The following is a 21,911-nucleotide window of genomic DNA, read 5'->3' on the forward strand; positions in this document are numbered from 1 at the left end:
GGAACCAAGACAAAAGAATAATCCTTTTGTAAATGACTTACTCTGTGGTGACGGCAGGAGCTAAGGGGTCAAACTCCATTACTTCACAGTAACTGGGTGGCTGGAGGTCCTTCTTTGTCATCGCTGTAGGCAACAAAAAGAAACACACTGTGCTTTTTGGGGAGATACACACAAGTGATACTCTCTCTACGACTCTGACTTCAAACAGAAGATGCTAACGAACACCTGACAACCAGAAGCAAGCACACTGGTGTCCCTGTGCTGCTGCCGGCTACAGCAAGTCTACAGATGGCCAAACTCAGACTAAAGGTTCATTCACTGCAGCACTCAGAATACAGTCTTCAGGGCAACACAAGCATCCCCAGTCTCCTGAGGTTAGTCACGGGGCTTCCCTTAAGGCTCAGCGGTCAAGAATCCACTTGCCAATGCAGGAGATGTGCCTGGATCGGAAAGACACCCTGGAGAAAGGGCATGGCAACCCACTCCAACATTCTTGCCTGGGAATCCCCATGGACAGAGGAACCCGACGGGCTACAGTCCATGGGGTTGCAGAGTCGAACGTGACTTAGTGACAGATGACAACAACTGTCTGTTTTTAGTTACCAATAAATCTCTAGCAGACCCATCTATTCTCATAAATTTCCTTATTTGGTGCAAATAATAAGGTCTTAAGTACCTGGATGATTGCTGGGCAGAGGTGGCAGTCTCTGGTTTGATGGTGTTGCTGGAACGGTCTGTAGGCTAACTGGCTGCAGTAATACTGAATTTGAATGTTCCAGAAACTGAGGAGAGCAGAGCACACGTTCAAATAAACATTCTAAGCTTTTATGATTTTGATTCCTAGCCTTCCAAGTGGCACTATCCCAAGAACCATATATTCTCAATCAGATAAGAATTACTAATGATTAGCTATTATTTTAGTTTTTAACCTAATATCCCCTTACAAAACCTACTGCTTTTCTGCCTGGTTTCATGCCCCCTGCACCTTAATTCTCATATAAAATGTAAACTTAAATAAAATATATTGCTTAAAAAAAACCAAAAACCAGGAATGTATGGCTCAGTCCAGAGTCTCCTGTCTCACACTGAATATAAAACCTTGGCCTCAAAGAGGCAAAACCATTAAGTACAAAAAAGCGTATCTGTCAGAACTGGTCAGGAGAATGCCTCACCACTGGGGACACGGACCAGAGCCCTGTGGGTCCTGCGATTATCTGAGGGGACACAGGTCATATGCTCTGAAGCAGGCAGAGCCAGTGCAGCTGAAGCAGAGTAGGCCAAGGGAGGGGGCCGGATGCACAGCTGCAGAGGCCACGGGAGAGGTCAGAGCAGCTTTTATTGAGTAAAGTGGAGTCAGAAAACCACAGGTGGCTTTAGAGCAAATGAGTAACATAAACTTTACTTTTAAAAAAAGATTGCTCTGGTTTCTGTTCGGAGAACAGATTGTATGATGGGGTGGGGGTGGAGAGGGAGGCAGAGGCTCGAACAGGGCAGCCCTGCAGGAGGCCACCGCAGTATCCATCTGATGCAGCTTGCACCGGGATGTAAAGGGGAGGTGGGAGGAAGTGGCTGGTAACAGATATATTTTGAAGGCAGAGGTAAAATGGTAGAGGTCAAGCACAGTTTCCCAAGGTCTTTGACCTGAGCAACGGAAACAGTGGTCATTTGCAGAATGGGGAAGACGGCAGGAGGAGCAAATCGGGAGTTGAGGCTGAAAGAAAGCAAGGGGAGATGTGAAGTGGAAGATGGAAATGTGAGTTCTGCATGCGGGGAAGGGGTATGGACTGGAAACAACTTGTAAGTGCTCAGAGTCTGAGTGGTATTTCATGATAGGAGACCAAAAGACCAGAGAGGAAAGAATGTGGACAGACAAATCTGAGGCCTGACTCCCGGGGTCTCCAACACTGAGAGGCCGGTGGAGGAGAAGAGGTCAGCAAAGGGGTGCAGAAGAGAGCAGGGGAGAGCTGGAAGGGAGCGGTGTCTGAAAGCTCGTGTGCAGACAGGAGGGGTGACCGACTCTCAGCTGCTGACCAGGTTGGGTGAGCTCTGAGCTCTGCAGGACCAGTCAGTCATCGGGAGGTCTCTGGTGACCTCGCCAAGAGCTCAGCCCCTGGGGCGGCTGAGAGGAGAACTTGTCTGAAGTCCCTCCGAGGACGGGAGGAAAGAGAGCAAAGACAGCAAACAGAAAGAGTTCCAAGGGAATTCGGATCCTTTACTATCTTCCTAATGGAAGTGAGACTATACCTATCTTAAAAGATTAAAGAGGCAACAAGGAAAAGCCCTCACAAGGGCTTCATTAACACCTTATGAAGAAATTTTGAGCAGAATGTGCGAATTAAGGACTCGGAGCTCCATTTTAGCATGATAATCTGCTCCTTGGGGGCACTGCCCAGGAAGGCCTTCATTACTTACACTCTCGTATGTATGACTTGAGGCGAGGTTTTGGCTGGTCCTTTGGGCAAACCTAGGACAGTGTGACAATACAGCATGATTACCCTACAGTGAAAACACAATGCATAAAGATGACCTTCCTGGTCTAAAAACAATATCCAAAATGCACCTTCAGACTGCACAGAAGTATTAATTTCACAGAACAATTGCCAGTGGTGTTGGTGCCCACCAGGTTATAATGCCCAAACACCGAAGAGAATGAGGACAGAGCACCACTGCGGGGCAGCGGCAGCCCGAGACCCTGGCGCACACACTCTATCGGTCAGAGCAGAGCCTTCAGTCTTCGCAGGAGTAGCTGCCACCCCACCACTTCTAAAGGATGAAAGGCAAGGCAGAGCGGAGCTTAGGACGTGGGGACAGTGTGAAGTTGGAGTAAACACACTTGCCCTGTCTCTTTCACCAAATGCAACTATAAAATCTGGACAGAAGGCATGGAATAAATATCTGAGAACTGCAAGGTACATTACAGGCTAATTGGGAAAGAAGACTTGAATTGGAGTATCAATGAATTGTTGGTGAAGTTACCATGTTCTGCCCCTCTGAGTATCTCTGAACTGGCACGCAGGACAGCCTACAGCCCAAATGGACAGTGAGGATGTACAGCGCTCCAGGAGAAGACGCTCCTTCTCACTCAAGGAGCAGGAAAGGGAACCTGAGTGCCCAGAGTGTGTAGGGCAAGCCTCGTCCCTGTCTTCCTCTTCGTCTCTCTGACCCCCGGGCAATCCCACAGTGGCCGCGGGGACCGCAGCGGCACGGGGCCCGATAGGGCTTAGACCTCTGAGAGGCGACTTCCACCTCTGAGAGGGCAGCTGTGATCAGCCCAAGAGGAGGAGGCAAACTGTTTCTTTTATCCTTCTAGCCTGCCGTTCGGTCCCCAATACACGCACAGTCACGGAAACGCATGACAGCAAACTTACAGCTTTCTGACTGGAGAGACGGAAAAGGGAATCCCAAGAGAGCGAAGATGGAGGAATTCAGGAAAATGACCTCAAAGCTGTTTATGAGATCCTGGGCTTACACCCTGATCCATGATCACCCATGGCTGATCCCAATCAATGCTAAGATGTTGAGAGATGAACACACAGCCTGCTGTCCAGGCCGTACAGTGACGACTGGGTGGCACACGTGTGGGACGCATCTCAGTAACACTGAACGGCTTTGAGAATTTAACTGACATCAGAACGAAAGCACGCAGAAGGCAGGCTGAAGCTGCGGCATAAACCTCACTAGGCTGCCTGCTAAAATCAAAGTACTGATGTTCTCAGCAGGATTTACATAAGACCAGGTGTTTCATATCATTAAAAATGCTTAAGATACAACCCCAAATCACTATGCATATGAAAAACGGAGAAAATTTAAACTTGCAAGAGAAAAGACAGCAGTGGTTGATACCTATTAATAGAGGACACAAATGATGAAATTATCTCACAGTTTTAAAGCAACTATCATACAAATGTTTCAACAAGAAACTGTGAACACTTGAAAAAAAAAAACATTCAGTAGAAGTTCTCAGCAAAGAAACATAAGATATAAAGAAGAGTCAAATGATAGTTTTAGAATTAAAAAATAAAATTAACTAAAATTTTAAAAAGTACGGAATGAGAATGAGCTAAACAGCAAAATGGAGATGACAGAGGAAATCGAGTGAGAAAACCAATGAACAGACCCCTAGGGATCTATGAGACGACAACAGATCCAATGGGGGCATCCAAAGTCCCAGAGGGAGAGCCAAGTACGTAGTGCCAAAAAGCATATTTGAAGAAATAGAGGCTGAAAACTTCACAAATTTGATGACAGAAAAATCCAGATTCAAGAAGTTCAGTGTAATAAGGTGAATGGAGGCTCCCAAAGAGTTATGTCCTTGTCCTAATTTCTGGAATCTGTGACTGTCAAGTTATTTGGGAAGAGTCTTTGCAGATATAATTAAGGATACTGAGATGATGTTTGAGTGGGCACTACATCCTATGATACATGACCTTAAAACAGAAAAATGGGGATCTGGGGAGGGACCTGAGAAACACGGGGGAGAAGGCAATGTGAAGATGGAGAAAGAAAGCAAAGTGTGTGGCCACAAGATACAGAAGTAGAGGAGTGTCTATGCTCCCCAGAATGCGGAGGAGGGAAGAATGACTCCTCCCCTCAGAGTCCTGGGAGGGGATGCCTTGCTTCCTTTCAGACCTCTGGTCTCCAGAATTCTAAGAAGGTGAGTTACATCACCCACTTTGTGATAATGTTTTCATGATAGCCACAGGAAACAAATACACTCAGCAAAACAAAGACAGCCATACTTAGACATATCATTATCAAACTGTTTAAAGTTAGAAAAAAAGAAAAGTTCTTGAAAGCACAGACAGAAACAAGTAACACAGAGTCAACACAGGAACAAGAGTTTGAATGAATGTTAGATTTCTCATTAGAAGCCATTTAGGCCCGAAGACACTGGGGCCGTGTTTAAAAACTGCTGGAAGCAAAGAACCATCAGCCCAGAATCTATGTCCAATGAGAGTACCCTTCAGGAACAACAATGAAAGTGAAACACTCACATGAAACATACTAAGACGCTTTCACTGCCATCAGATCTAAATGCCATCAGATCTAAAATAATGCTAAAAGAAATTGAGAGACAAGAGAGACTGTACCAGAGGGAAATGAAAGGAGAGCAACAGAAATGGTAAATGTTAGGTAAATATGGCGGACTATTCTACACTTCCTGAGTCTTCAAAATTTATTTAAGGGTTGCAAGTAAAAACTGTATTATGAAAAAATTGTAAAATAATTATTCATTGTCTGGTAGTGGTTTTTTAACATATATATACATAATATATAGGATAACTATCATATAAAGGGGAGAGCTGTATGATAATAAAGTTTCTATATTTCACTTCAAGTGGGAAAATACTGGTTTTAAATACACTAAAAAAAAATGCAATTCCTAGAGCAACCAGTCCTCCCCTCCCCATATATAAACTGTACAAAAATATAATTTCATAATAAAATGGATATTGAAACATCCAAATAGCCCAAAATATGAAAGAGGAAACAGGAAAAAACAAAAAACAGCCAAAAAAACAGCAAAGGAAACACAGAAAAGCAAATCACACAATTGTGGTCCTAATCCAGACATATTAAATATAAATGGTCTAAGCATACCAATTAAAGACAGATATTATCAGAGTACATAAAAACGCATGACCCAACCATAAGTTATCTGTAAGACACTCACTTCAAATAGTTAAAAGTAAAAAGGTAGAAAAAGATATACCATGCAAATACTAATCAAAAGAAAGCTAGAGTGGCTTTGATTACAATCAAAGTAAACATCAAGGTAAAGACAATTAGAAGGGATAAAGAGGGACATGACATAAAGATAAAAGAGTCAATTCACCAAGACGACAACAATCCTGAAGGCAAATGCTCTGAAAGAGCTTCAAAATACACCAAGCAAACAATTTTGCATAACCTTTCCAGAAATACCACGTACCATACGACTGTTCAGACTCTATTGTCAAAAAGACCGACTGTAACGACACAGAACAGATGGTGGCTGCCGGGGGTGGGGGTGGGGGTGACTATAAAGGACTAGCTTAAGGAAGTTTTTTTGGATAATGAACGATTCTATATTCAGACTGTGGGGATGGTTACATGCATCTATATATATGTCGGAAAAACAGAGCTCTGCAGCAAACAAAAAAAGGTCAATTTTACCATATGGAAATTGTAAAAATAAAATTAGAGTGAAAAGAAAAAAAAGAGAGCAGGTATCGAAATCAGATTCACTTGAATCTGAATCATCTTTCTGCACTAGCTGGACCACCTTTGTTTGGCAAGCTGATATTCCTGTCTTGGTTTCCTCGCCAGGACAGTGAGTCCTGGGGGTCCCTTCCTCAGAGCACTGCAAGGAGCACTAGATTAAGGAACCAGGGAGCGTTTCTTATTCTTAGCCTGCTGCCTGATACTAAGTAGGCTATAAACATGACTTTATCCTATCATCATCACTGCTTTTCAGGAACCCTTTCCATTATGAGAAATTCCATCACTCATTTGTTCTGTAATAAATTATACTGCAAACAAAAGAGGGATGGGAAAATCTTAAGACTGTAAGATATTTTGACAGCTGATTGTGCCTCTCATATGTAATCTTTGGGCTTCCCAGGTGGCTCAGACGGTAAGGAATCTGCCTGCAATGTGGGAGAACCAGGTTCAATCCCTGGGTCAGGAAGACCCTCTGAAGAAGTGAATGGCAACCCACTCCGGTATTCTTGCCTGAAGAATTCCATGGACAGGGGAGCCTGGCAGGCTACAGTTCATGGGGCTGCAAAGAGTTGCTCATGCCTGAGCGACTTTCACTTTTTTCCACAAGTAATCTTTCACACATGATTCAACTCAGATTCATGCCTTAGGTAACATTAGTGCTTCAATTTCCAACACTATAAAAAACTGGTCTAGTGACAGTTTCACTCAGGTAAGTTTTCAAAAGTTAGAAAAAATATGTTCAAAAGACATCATCTAGAAAACAAAACAGACGTCACCCATTATCTTTCATTCCAGTGAATTCTAAGAACTATTATTTTGATATCTGGATCTTGGATAGACAATCGTAATAGAGTTTCTAATGATCAGCTGATCACTGTTTTATGGTTCCCCAGAGACTCTTTTTAAAACTAAAGATTCCTGCTATTGAATAAGAGTTTCTGGGGTCTAGCCATTTTATTTTTTAATAGTCACTCAAGTGATTTTTATGCACCTTGAAGTATGAGATCCATGAAACCAAGCACTTATTAGCTAGGATTTGATCTTTGTGTGGTTTTATACATTTTTTTTGGTAATGGGATTTCATTTATATGGTCAATCTTTCCCAACAAGATTTGCAGGATAAAGGAAAACAGAATCAGGTACTTCAGACCACATGATTTACTAAGCATCTTCACTGGAGTTCTGCCTACAACATTTCAACAATGACTTGCAGCTCAGAGGTCAACACCAGAAGGCGTCCAGTGAAGGTTCTGACCCAACCGGTGGTTCACACGACAGCCACGTCCCAGCGCGTGAATCTCTCCTTTCTCTCTTCTCCCCTTACACACTTTCTTCCCCTCTTTTCCTCCCGAGTTTGATTCTCCTTTCTCTTCTCCTCCCGCTGCACCTCTTTTAACACAGAAAAGCAACTAAAAAATATCTAAGTCCAATGACATAAAAATACAGCCAAGATATGCTGTTGTATGAAAAACAAAAGAAAGTTTTGAAATAGTACGTACAGTATGCTGCCCTTCATTTAATAAAGGAGAAAAATAGCTCATATTCCTATTTACATAGACCCTTTGGAAGGGTAAGTAAGAAACTAACAAAGGGATTCCCTGGGTGGAAGCAGGTATCACCTGAGGGAAGGCAATAGGCAGGCTAGGAGTGGTGGAAGATCGAGGACTGTCCTTGTGCGTATTTTTATATTGCTTTGATATCTGAAACATGGAGATGTATTGCCTATTACCTGAAATACATATATTTAAAAGGGAAAAAAGAATATAGGCCTTGATGGAAGGCAAATCTAACTTCTGCTTATTTTTTTGCTATTTATCTACTCCATCCTGCCTCTTCTTAACCTTAGGTAACCATGCTTTGTTTAGGTTCTTCTGCATTTTTCTTCTATTTCTTTATGCAAAGAGAGGCAAATATTAGCATATATTATTTCCCACTTTCTTACACAAATGCAAGAGAGTATATACACACTGCTTTGCAGCTTTTCTCACTTAATAATAAATACACTGGTGATTGTCCCTCACAGAGGGCCTACTTTTTTTCCCCAGCAGTGTAATATATTGTGTAGATGTTTATTTAACAATTCCCCAAACTGAAGGGTATTTGTTTCCAATTATTAGCTATTGCACAAATGTTGTCAAGAACAACTGACTTTATTTTGCATCAGTGAGCATAAATACCTAGAAGTGAGACTACAAGTTCAAAGGTACATTTATAATTTTAAATACATTTATAATTTTAACAGAAATTGCCACGTGCCCCTAATAAGAACTGCACAATTTTGTTATAGTATCTGTCTCTCCACAGTCAACAAAGCACATTAACAAACATGGAAGCTATGAGGTTAAAAAACAGTCTTATTGCATTTTAACTTATCCTTCTGTAAGTAAGGCTGAGCATCACTGAGCAAAAATATGTTTTTAGGTCACTTGTATTTCTTTTTTGGTAAACTGTCAGTTCACCAGACCTGCTAGTTAATTGGTATATGAACTTGGGTAAGTTCTATTCTCTATATCTCGGGCTTTTTTCCTATAAAATGGGAATAATGATAACAGCACTGATTCAAGAACTACTGCAAAGATTAAATGAAATAAAAACAGCTCAGCAAAATGTCTCCCACATAGCGAGTGCTCTGCAATCTGTGTGGCCATTTCTGTTCTCCTCACTGTCAATATATTTTTCCTACCTCCTGTTACCACTAAAAAAAAAAGAGAAACAGGATTTACTGAATGCTTATTATGTACAGAGTGCTATCCTAGGAGGTACATGTAGCATTTCACAGAATCTTTGTAAGAATCCTAGAGAGGATTCTTGGAAGAAAAATGAAGGCTCATGCTGGCTAAGTTTCTCATTCAAGGTCACACAGCTACTGAGAAACAGTACTGAAAGTCTAAATCAGTTATGTTAGATCCCTAGTGAAAATGAACATGTTAGTTGCTCAGTCATGTCTGACTCTGAGACCCCATGGACTGTAGTCTGCCAGGCTTCTCTGTCCATGGGATTCTCCAGGCAAGAATACTGGAGTGGGTTGCCATTCCCTTCTCCAGGGGATCTTCCTCACCCAGGGATTGAACCTGGGTCTTCTACATTACAGATGGATTCTTTACCATCTGAGCAACCAGGAGCAGTACTGAAATTCTCTATCAGTTACATCAGATTCCTAAGTCTCCACATTTTCTATTATGTCATGCTTTCTTAAATATGAGGAATAGGAATGAGAATGAGATTGAATTAGTTCTGGAGTATTACTGACATACTTACAGGGGTGTTTCTGTATTTTCCAAGGCTAGCAGATCCACCTGTGTATTAAGACTGGGTTTGAAGTTGTTTGGTACAGCTGGACTCAGAGAGCTGAAATCTAGAACACAAAATGTACTTGTTCAGCTTTAAAACATTTTGTTCATCAGTTCTGTTGGATTTTCCATGGTTACCAAAAAAAAAAAAAAAAAACAACTGCCACCATCAAATGAAAGAGATTGAGATAGCTCTGTCACCATAAAATCATGGTATTTCCTCAAACAAAAATTAAAAAACATTTATGGCAATTGGAAAGAGAGAAATTCCCTGTCATAAAAAGAGGATGCTGTAAAGGTAACAAACATTATTATATTGGGTTTTCCAAAATCCCAGGCTGACTCAGAATGGAAGGGATTTCATGTCTTTTCCTGTGAAGCACGAAAGTAAAAAGTTGTGGTATACACAGAGTTCTACTCTCACCTCTCCAAACTCTTAAGTTCCCATAATCATGAGATACCCCAAAGAGAATAATTATTTCTCCCCCTCTGTTACCACTGGTAAAAACCTGAAAACTCTTCAATATAATGGATTCCAAATATCCCACTGGTCTAAGCAAGCAGCTAACATTTCAGAAATGTGGAAAGTTATAAGAAAACCACAAATTGAATAATACTGAATATTTTGATTCTAAAAAATCTTGTTAACATAAAAGGCAAACAAACAAACAAAAAAAGGCAAACAAACTGATTTTAATTTGGCAGAAAATTCTGGATTTCAGGATTTTTCATTACATTTGGCGGTAGTTTAGTCACTAAGTTGTGTCGACTTTTGCGACCCCATGGACTATAGTCTGCCAGGCTCCTCTGTCCGTGGGATTCTTCAGGCAAGAATACTGGAGTGGGTTGCCATTTCCTTCTCCAGGGGATCTTCCCATTTCAGGGATCAAACCTGGATCACCTGCATTGCAGGCAGATTCTCTACCAACTGAGCTACGAGGGAAGCCCCCATTTTACTTTGTAATTTACCAAAACTCTTTGGGAAGGATAATAGGTAACAAATGAATTACACAAATAGGTAACCCTAAGCCTACAGTACAACATCATCCTTTACTTTCACAGAAACCCATTAATGCAACTCAGTAGGAAAGTCTCAAGAGTTGGGTTGCTAAGAAGTGACAGAACTGGACTGGTGGATTTCAACTTGGACTTCCCTGACTCAAAAGCCTGTGATTTATCCTCTACATTTCCCCACATGAGGCCTCATAATTCCTGATTTTCTCTATCTGCATCAAATATTCCCTTACCTGATGCTGTAGTATGGCAGAGAAACCCAAAGATAATAGTGAATGGGTTCAGAGTACGTCTAAATGTTGCCCAGGGAGTTGAACAAGCTGTCTAAGTAGGCCAGGATAATTCCAAGCAAGTGGGATGGGTTTCAAGGACCTCCTCCCCTAGCCGCATCCCCTTCCTGTACTGGGTACGGCCTAACCACTGGCCAAGGAGTAAGTACATCTCCTGATACAGTTCTCTGATACTCAAATTGACTTCAGTCCTTCTCAAGTTGCATTTAATCAAGAAACCAAGGAGAACTATTTCACATCAAGCTCTTCTGCTGGTCTGAAAAGACCCATGTGCTTATTTACTTAAGTCTGAAAGCTGAGCATTCAGCGTGCTGACTTCTCCCAGGGTGGTCCTAGGCATCGGAAGGCTGGGACTCAGGTCAAGGAGATCTGAGGATGGGGCGGAAGGTTCACTGGTAGTCTGAAAACACAGCAAACAAAAACACAGTTTAGAAAAAACTGCATCAGGCAGTTTATCATGGCTTTCTCCCCAGAGACTTCCCTTTGAAAAAAGGAAGATCTTATTTTGGAGGTATCCTGGGAGAGAATTCTCCATTCCATTGGCAACACTAGGAGTAATCCCATCTCAAAACTGACACGGCTTCCCTGCTTAATTAGAGAATCGTCTTATGAGATCTTATCAATAACTCAGTGAGTCATTAAGGCAAATACTCTGCACTACTAAAACATTCCAAATCGTTAATGCATATTTCTTCTTTTTTAAGACTTGTTTTAGGTAAGCTTTGCTTCTTACCATGCAATTCATTAAAATTTTTAATTGTTCATTTTATAACATTTCTATTTACTTACATTGGCATCTTCCCTCTGGTTCTTATTTTGCTCCAAAATCCTTTGTTGGTTTCGAGTAAACCTGTTTGAATTAACAAAATGCAAGTATTTAAAAGAAAACAGATATAAAATGCTATAATATTTAACAAATTATTAATATGCAAATATTCACCAATAATCAACTTCATCCATAATCAATTCCCAAAAAAGTACTTTAATAACTTTTTCCCAGTTCTATGAGAAAATGGACAAATATTATAAATACTAATAATTCAATCACCAAGTTTTAACGTCTCTATTAACATTATGTATTTCCTTATACTACTGTTTTTTCTGTAAGTTAATCTATTTTAAACTTTGTTGAAATTATATTTACATAATTCAGTATCATAATTCCATTATGTTGACGTCATTTTTCTAGTTATTCAGAAATACAACGTTTAGTGGTTGTATACTTTACCTTATGAATGTATCACATACTTAAATATTCTCCTTATTCTCAAATATGTTTGCAATTTTGCCAAAATTATCCAAAACTATCATTCTACATAAAATTCACAGTCAACATATTTTCATTGTTCAATCTTCATTTTTATAAGATGCTTGGCACCCAAAAGTGTCAAGATGCTTTGACAACTTTGTTTTAATTTTACACTGTTCTTACTTCACTGTGGGTAAAGGAGCAGTGAAACAAATCAGTAAGAGATTAGGTTTGAATGAATAGTGAAGCTGAAGGCAGAAATCCAAAGTACAAGCGTTAGCTTTATTACTGAGTAGTTATAAGACCATACTTATGGACCTCAGTTGTCCAACTATTCACAGAGGATAGTAATGTTTGAGCCATTTCCTCAGAGAGCTATTTTAAACAGCAAGATACAGGTAGGTAGGTAATATAGGTGGATGAATGTGGACATGCTTTGCAAACTAAAAGCTGCTTTAGAAACACATAGTATTACTATTATGACACATCAATTCCATGAACCTAAACACTTTTAAAGTCTAAAAGCTTACACTGAATTAGAATATGGCTTAGATTTAAGGATGTTCCCTGTTCCAAGACACGGGCTTTTCTTCTGTCTACTAGTGGCACTGGCTTCTTGCGTGCTAGCTAGTTATGTGCAAGGTGTGACCAACCCTCATAAATCAAACCTTGAGTAACAAATTTCTGTTTCCTTATTTGCACAACTATTCCCTGGATGTAACGAGGGGAAACTTTTGGAGATTCTGAAACAGGATGAGTGTATTTTGCCTGTGGGATGGATGTGAATCTTTAAGGAACAGAGGGCAGACGCTGGTAAGCAGAATTATCCCCCCAACCCCACCAAGATATCCACATAGTAAATCAATGGAACAGTGAGCGTGTCAGGTTAGAGGGCACGTGGACTGAAGGTTGCCAGTGAGCAGACTTTACCTGGGAGATTATCCTGGACTGTTTACATGAAGCCCAGTGTAATCAGAAAGGCCCTTAAATGTGGACAGGGAGACAGAGGAAGGAAGCAAGAGGGATACAATGTGAGAAGGACCCAGTCAGACAACCCTGGCTTTGAAAATGGAGGAAAGGGGTCAGGAGCCAGGGAAAATGGTATAAACTGCACACTGCAGGGAAATGATCCTCCTCTAAAGCCTCCAAGAAGTAACAAAGTCCTGATTCAAAGCTCAATCAGAAAAAGCTGTTCACAGAAATAACCCACTCTCCTAACATCAAGAGCAAATAGACACACATTCCCCCTCAGAGGAAGCTTTTAGTAAGTGGTCTCATGGTTTGCAACAATAGAACTCTTCAAAATGAAAACCAGGAGCCGGACTGAAAACCGTATGGTTTCCTTAGCCATCTTCCTACTTAGAAAGATTTACACCAAAGCAAACGAAGGGTGAGGACCGTGAGTCCCGTCTGCACAGAACAGCTGCTAGCTCAGACAGTGAGACACTCAGGGGAAACTTGTTCCATAGCTGTACGCTACTTCCTGATTCTCCTGATTCATTCAGGATCAGCAGGGGCGGGGGGGGGGGGGGCGCGGGGGGAGTCCAGATCATAATTTAAAAGACTCAGTGGGACAAGAGGAGGAGGACAGGAAATCAACAGATTAATGAGCTAGCACCAGCTAGGTGCTCTCATCTGCAGTATCACATTTAATTCTCACAAACAAACAAAATAAACAAGCCCTTTCCAAAGAGGCAGTACTATCCCCTTTAATAAACAGCAAAAAACCCCAGTCGTTAAAAAGTCAAGCAGTCTGTCCAGAATGAACAGCAAAGTTTGAAGCCAGGCCTGTTTACCTCTTTCCCTTAGTCACACGGGTCCCCTTCTCCATCAGCTGGTGGGAGATGCGGCCACTAACTCCAGAAAGGCTCAGCAAAAGCGGTTCCCCTAAGGGCGTCTTGAAATGTCACTTTGCGGAAAACCTCTGGAATTTATTGAGTAGGGGCCACATAAGGGAAAACTGTCCTACCCAAATGCCAATACAGTCCCTATTCTAAGGAAAGATCTAGAAGTAGTTTGGGGGTCTTTAGAGGCCCAGGAAGGCTTAGGGATAGGTTTGGAAAGAGCCCAGGAGACACAGCCCGAAGCTGTGTTTGTATTTAGCACTTTACTGAAGACTGAGGAGAAAGCCACCTCAGTCAAAGCAGCTGCCCTGCCTGCCCTCCCTGGGGACAGGTCCCGGCACCACCGCCAGGCCTGCTGGGCCCTGGCCTGCTCCTGATGCCACCAGCGTCTCCCCCACCATCCCCAGCTCAGATGGGGCTTCCGCACAGAAGCTTCCCTGCCTTCTGATGTGGGCCAGGTCTACCTGTTATTCTCACCAAACAGACCTCGACTCCGTTCATCCATCTCCCCTTCCGTGTACGTGTGCATGCGTGTGTGTGTGTGCGCGCACACGCATGTGTGTGTGCGTGTGTGTGTGTTAACACATATATATGTTATTGAGGGTGTTTTCCTGACTATAGGCTTAACTGTAGATTACAATAGATTATAAGACTATTATTTTGATGAATAAATAAATGACTTGGAAACAACTTAAACACCTAACCAGTGAACTATGAGAGAAGAATGGACTGTTATGCAGCTGTTAAAAATAATGGTTTGGCCAAAGCATTTAAGAATATAGGGTACACAAATACAGTGAGGAAAATCAAGGGAGAGACAAAAAGATATGTTCTTTATATGATCACAACTATAAAACAAGTTTAGAAAAAAACTAAAATGTTAGAAACCTGTATCCACAGGTTCTTTATCTGTAGATTCCACATCCAAGGATTCAACCAACCTAAAACTGAAAATATTTGAAAAATTAAAAAAAAAAAATCCCAGAAAGTTCTAAAAATGAATTGGAATTTGCCATGCACCAGCAACTATTTACATAGCATTTACATTGTATTTACAACTATTTACACAGCATTTACATTTATTAGGTCTAAGTAATCCAGAGATGATTTAAAGTGTACAGGAGGATGTACATTAAAGTGTACATGTAACCTATGCATAGGTTACATGCAAAAACTACACCATTTTACATAAAGGACTAGAACATCTGTAGATTTTGGTGTTGCTGGGGGTGTGGGTTCCTGAAATCAATCCCCTACGGATACGGAGGGAAGACTGCATTTAAAATTTTTGCCTTCATTCTTTTCTGAATGGAATTAAAAGAAAAACAAAGTTCATGTTCACATACAGATTACCCTCACTGCTCTGACTTTGTGTAGACTATCTTCTTCTTCCTTCTCGCTACTGTTTCCCTGTGGTTCTCCACCTCAAACTTAGGGTAAACCTCACTTTCACGACAACGCTCGGCCTGTACCACTGGTCTGTCTGAGAGCCAATGATGTGCGCAGTGCAGACACCTGGTGATTCAGATCCAGGCTCTGTTCACAGGTCAGCATGTGAGCACAGCTCATGAATGCCCCTCGCACTGCCCAGGCCACGCTCATTTCCGAAAGCCGTTATCACACACTCCTGGAAGAGCAGGACCAGAATTCCCCACCTTGGGAGGCAGGCACCCATGTCCAAACTTGTTCTTGATCTTTCTGAGCGCCCACCGGCAGGCACTCTGAGGATGCTGAGCACTGGAAGGTGTGCCCAGCCCTGGAGGACGGTCAGAGAGGCTGCCCACTGCTCACCTCTCACACCCAAGGATGGCATTGTTCAAATCCTCGTTCACTTGAATCAGCTCAGCAGTGACATCTTCATTCTCCACCACCACAAGCAGGTCCATGATCCTCTCCTGCATCTCCCGACCCGTCTTATAAAGTTTCTGTCAAAGAAGGAGAGAGGTTTCTTCTTCCATGCTAAGAACCAACTCATTTGCCCTTCTGAACTAGTGCAACCAAGGCTTCCCTGGTGGCTCAGACGGTAAAGAATCTGCCTGCAACACAGGAGACCCGGCTTCGGTCCCTGGGTCAGGAAGATGCTCTGGAGAAGGGAATGGCAACCCACTCCAGTGTTCTTACCTGAAGGATCCCATGGACAGAGAAGCTACAAATCCATGAGGTTACAGGGAGTTGGATATGACTGAGCGACTAACCCTTTCCCCTTTACTTTCATACAATTGTGACCACTTCTACATGAGTCACCTATGGGAGATTACCAAAGTATTTAACTATGGACAGCTCATCCTTTCTCTATCAGAAGGGCCTCAGAACAGTATTTTCCTCTAAAAATCAAAATAGGGATCATAAAGACAACGTATTATACACTGCTATAACACTGCTAGAAATTAGAAGTGGTATATAGGAATTCTAGGTTCATGGCTTATTAGAAAATAATTAGAAATAATTATTATTTAGAATTTTTTATTTTATTTTATTTTTATTTTTTATTTTATTATTTTATTCTAAATAATATTATTTAGAATATTTTAATGAACCTAATTAGAAATAATTAGGTTCATGGCTTATTAGAAAATAATCACTTACTTTCTAAATCTCAGTTTACTTACTTGATAAGGGAAAAATACACTACCTGCCACACACATCTACTCAAGGGGTGACATAAAAATCAAATGAGATGTGTATAATGAGGAACTCTATAACTATAAAGCACAACATAAAACATAAAGTGCTACTGTTATTTGTGGTAATGGAAGAAAGAAGTAGTTAAAATGCATTTACAGTAGTATAATTTTCCTATTATGTTTTACTTAAAGATGTAAAGTTTATAGTTACAACATTACATTCCAAGGTAAACTGAACCTGGATTAAAAAACCAGTCATCAATCCCATCTTTATTTAGACGGCCTGGAATCACCATTATACAAGACTCCACTCCCCAAGCCAGCCTTTTCTCATAGCATCAGAAGCTCCTAGAGCAGACTTACTGATTCAGAACTGCCGGGACTGAGAGTCTGGGGATTCACATTGTTTAATAAGCATCTCAGTGTTCCTCATGTACACTGACATTTGAAAACTGCTATCTTAAAACCGGGGGCTTCCCAGGTGGCTCAGTGGTAAAGAATCTGCCTGCCAATAGAGGAGATGCAGGAGACATGAGTTTGATCCCTGGGTCGGGAAGACCCCCTGGAGAAGGAAATGGCAACCCACTCAGTATTCTTGTCTGGAAAATCCCGAGGACAGAGGAACCTGGTGGGCTACAGTCCATGGGGTCGCAAAGAGTCAGATGGGAATGAGTGACTGAGCACACACGCATCTTGCAACCTAATTTCTCTTAGGCAAACCCTCAGTGAGCCTGAGGAGCATAGAACTGATACTAATATTCCTTCAAGTCCACCTTGGCCAGAATCTGTCCATGTAACAGTACGCTGCTTTCTGAGCCGCCAGAGGAGCCCAACAGTACATCAGCGTCAAGCAGAAACACAGGGACATTCCCCTCTCAAGATGAACGCAGCAGAGCTGGCTAAACTGCAGCACCATTTATTACATTATCCAATCTTCTCCCTCAAGAAAGACAGACCTGCTGAAAAACTTACACTTTACAAAACCATTTAGCATCTCAAATAATCTGTCACAGAATTTCCAAGAGGAAATCTCTAAATAAACCAAGCCACTACTAGCCGGCATTTAGACTCAGAGGTAAAGGCTACCACATCTCCACAGAATCTTAACAAAAATGTTAAGACAGGAGAGACGGGAAAGGCAAAAAAAAAGTGAAACACAGAGATGTCAGACTCTGTGTTTTCACACTCCCATCGTACAACTAAAAAAACTGGCCACATTCCCAATGATGTGGTAACTGTCAGCAGCGGTTGACGAACTTTTTCTTAAAGGTTCGACCTTTAAGAAAAAGTTTTTGCTTTGTCAACCACATGGTGTGTGTGGCAACTACCCAACCCTGCCATGGTGCAAGCAACCACGGACAATATGTAAACACACGGGTGTGGCCATGTCCTTGTAAAACAGAGTCAGGTGGTGGCTGAGCGTGACTCACACATGGCCCCGTGGAAGAGAGCAACCGAGAAGACTTTAGACTCAGTGGACCTAAGGCCTGTCCCGTCTACACCAGGGTCTGGTTAAAACCTGGCCTCAGTTTACCTTCTCATCTATAAAACAAGGACAACAACCATCACGTAGGGTTGTTGTAAGAATAGGAAATGACGCGGTTGAAACCCCACTGTGGGACTTCCCTGGTAGCACAGTGCCTGCCAACACAGGGGACATGGTGTGATTCCCAGTCCACGAAGGCTCCATGTGCCATGGAGCTTCTAAGCTGCATGCCATGACTTCTGAAGCCCACCCACCCGGAGCCTGTGACCAACAGGAGAAGGCACCTCCGTGAGAAGTGTGTGCGCCGGGATGAAGAGTAACACCCCCCACTGCTGCAGCTGGACGCCCAGCTCAGCCAGCTGAGCCGCCTCCAAGCAACGAAGACCCAGCTCAGCCAGCAATAAACAAACAATTAAAAATTAAAAAACAAACAAACACTGTGTCTGGCATACAGGGCAGTCAACGAATGCATTATGGGTACCTAAGGAGGTATCACTAGCAGCTTAACTAGCTAACTAACACATTCCTGCAATACCTGTGGCATTAACCAGGACCCAGCATTAAACAAAGGCAAAAACTAAGAACAGCTTTTGCTGCAAACCCATGAGGAACAAGCACTTTTCCTCTCTTTCTGCATTAGTGTGCAGAACAGTTCTTCTTCTTGCTCACTGGCAGCCTTGCTAGAACAATGTCAAGATCAAGGAAATACAATGGCTGTTAGATGCCTGTGACAAAAACGTAGAAATTAATTTGAAATGAATTTGCAGCCAACATCAATAGCCCCTTGTCATGGGAAGACCGTCCCTTTGCCCTCTCAAGGAAAGACAGGATGGAGACATGAAAGGAACACCACATTTCTCAGCAGGTTTGCAAAGCAGAATCTGAAAACCTCTTCAAAAGCCGGCCCGCTCTGATCTTTGCAACTGATGTCTGTCTCAGAAGAAAGTCAAGCCATCTGGAAACGGTGCAGATCAAGCACCGTGAACCAAAAGGACGGGTCAGAAGCCCCCCACAGCAGGCTCGCGCAGTGCTGTGGATGTGGGGAGCCAGGGGAGGGAGTCCAAACACAGAGGCACAGCTGCTGCGCAAGCGCCCATCACGGGGGCCCTGGGATTGCCTCACTTCCCCCAGATCAAAGCAAAGGCAGGTGCTAAGCCAAAGGGAATGTAACAATCATCTCAGAAGTCTCGGGAGTGAAACAAAAAGCAGCTCACCTAGAGCCGCCTCTGTGGACGCCCAGACGGCACCCGCTCTGCCCCAGAGCACAGGGTGTTAAGGAGGAAGATTCCGTCACACTTTCAACTCCAAACACAACTGCCCCACACTGACCAACACAGGGCAACTCAGTAAAGAAAGTAAAGGGTCTGAACATATCCTTTGAGAAAGTGATAATGGGCAGAAAGGTGTTTGCTTGCAAGCCTTCTCTGGAAATAGTACGTCTAGCACTGCAGCTCACACACCTCCTCTCTCCAGGACCTTCCACCCAGAGAGCGGGAGAACCCGAGACGACAGGAGCCACCTGCGTCAGAAAGTCAGTGCGGGTTCACAGTGAGGAGGGAGCGCCACCCTGGAGAGAACGAAGCCTCAGGAGGACAAGCTTGGTACTCCAGCCCTACCTCTGCTGCCACTGCATGGACAAATCACCACCTTTCTAAACATGCGGCCTCCTCTGTAAAGGAAAGGGAGATGGTCCCAAAGGCATTGAAAGGGCCTCCACTCTTAACACCTTACAAGTCTCTGAATGGGAAAGACAGCAAGAGTCATCAGAGCAGAAGACTTTTTACCAATTATTCTCACAGGACCAAATCTCAGATTCATATGATTTTAAACTTCGCTTCCCTGGTAGCTCAGACGGTAAAGCGTCTGCCTACAATGCGGGAGACCCGGGTTTGATCCCTGGGTTGGGAAGATCCCCTGGAGAAGGAAATAGCAACCTACTCCAGTATTCATGCCTGGAAAATCCCATGGACCAAGGAGCCTGGGGGGCTACAGTTCATGGGGTCGCAAAGAGTAAGACACAACTGAGCGAGTTCACTTTCACTAATAAGTTATAGTAAGACTTATTCTAGTTGTGTTTTAAAATCTGAGCTCACTTTATTCTACAGAAGACTAAAACATTCTCTTCTCTCGCTGTCTTACCAGGTCAAGGCAAAAACTAAAATGGGAGCTCAGCCACTCACAGGTAGGAGTAAGGTGATTCAGAGTCAGGTAACACAATGCTTGGAGAGCAAATGCAAGAACAGAACATGCAACAACGTTCCATTGCTGTGACCAGAACAGATACTTTTAACTCATCACAACGCTCATTAGACTAGATGCACCCTCAGAATCTCAGTGCACCACCCTGGCAAACTAAAAGAAATCCCATCTCTGCCCCTATGAAGTTTGAAGTCCCAGAGCAACAGAGTGGCTGGGAAATGTGTCTTTCACCAAAACAGTTCTATTGCCTAAGAGTCTAACAAAGAGAAAGGAGCTTTGAGAACTAGGAGGTCTGCAAGATCTAACTCTCCAGCAAAGATTGGAAGAACAGATAGGGGATTCCAAGTAATATACCGGATTTCAGAAAGAAGGAAACAGGCAGGGGACGCGTTTCAAATAAACAGAACAGCTGTGAGAAGTTATGTGCCAACAGACAAACTAGGAAATGATTCCAAGTAGAGGCTGCTTTTAACGGTAACAAATTGGATACACGACTGTGATGGCTGGTAAAGCATAAGAAGAGCCAAGACATTTGTGAGTGGAGACTTTTCCTGTGGGCTGCACACCTTTTTGCCTTCCAGATCCACCACCCACACTCTGCCCTGCTGAGTGCCCCGAGGCTGACCCGAGGCTGACCCGCAGGGAGCAAGCTGCCAGACCCATCTCGCTTCTGACTGGCTCGGCTGACGGGATCCAGGGGAGGAAACGGAGAAGGAAGGAGGGTACAGTCAGGCTCCTTATCAGCGCCGGTCCTGCGGCCAAAGACACCACTGCTCTCACGGCTGCCTGCCTAGTGCGACTCCTCCCACTGGGTTCTGGAAAAGAGTTTCCTCTTGCCTATTTATGCCTAGAGACATCAGCGCACAGCCCAGGGTAACAAGCTAGCTCCTGTGGTTTCTCTGAACCCTGTGGTATCTCGCTAAATAAAACAGTACCTTAATTTAATTCTTTTCAAATTACCCAAATGGAGCATGCCATCTGTTTGACCGATAAACCCTAGAAAGCATGAAAACAGAGCAATTTAAATATTATGGTAGCAACACAGGGATAGACAAAGAGATCAAACCAAGAGGAACAGCCTCTGGGAAGACATCCTTGCTCTGAAGTATAAAACGTGATAAAGAGGTGTTTGCAATCAGTGGAGAAGGTATAAATTGTTAAAGAAGTCATTCAGCCAGCCAGCCATAGAACTGAAAAAGATAAATGGAGGTAAAATCTCTAACTCAAACCAAGGATAAAAATTTTAATTTTAAACCACATAGAATCGAGGGAAAACCGACTGATTTATTGAAGATATCTTTGTTGAGTGATTGCATGGTTCACCACTGCTCTGGGAGCAGAGCCTGAGCAGTCAACAAGGCAAGCCTGTGGAGCATCCACTCCAGCAGGCAAAGGCAGCTGCACGAATGTGCAGGAAAAATCAGCAGGCTGGAGGGATGACATGCGGGCACCCCTGGGGAGTGGCTGACTTTACACTGGGGGCCAGGGAAGACCCCCCCGATGAGGTAACATGCTAAGTTAGAAGGATGAGAAACAGCTGGCCGTTAGAAGACGCAGGAAGCATAAGGGTCAAGGGTGAAACAGCTCCCCAGCAAGAACGAACTCTGCTCAAGGAACGGGAGGGTGGCCAGACGGAGGAGAGCGCCTGTGCTGGCGAAGGAAAGGCAGGCAGGAGGAGATGGGGAAAGGTTTTATGGCCAGAGGAAGGAGG

General features: G+C 42.9%; 1 protein-coding gene across 1 annotated transcript in view; it reads right to left on the reverse strand.

Moving 5' to 3' along the window:
- The window catches only part of TOM1L1 (target of myb1 like 1 membrane trafficking protein), a 61,469-nt gene that overhangs the window by 4,787 nt on the left and 34,771 nt on the right, over positions 1–21,911 (reverse strand). Inside the window, 7 exon segments of the mRNA XM_043483643.1 lie at positions 42–123; positions 677–782; positions 2,413–2,464; positions 9,463–9,559; positions 11,081–11,198; positions 11,588–11,648; positions 15,683–15,816. Coding sequence (XP_043339578.1) covers positions 42–123; positions 677–782; positions 2,413–2,464; positions 9,463–9,559; positions 11,081–11,198; positions 11,588–11,648; positions 15,683–15,816 — 650 coding nt within the window.

Source organism: Cervus canadensis, chromosome 1 (assembly GCF_019320065.1).
Source record: "Cervus canadensis isolate Bull #8, Minnesota chromosome 1, ASM1932006v1, whole genome shotgun sequence".
Lineage (NCBI taxonomy): Eukaryota > Metazoa > Chordata > Mammalia > Artiodactyla > Cervidae > Cervus > Cervus canadensis.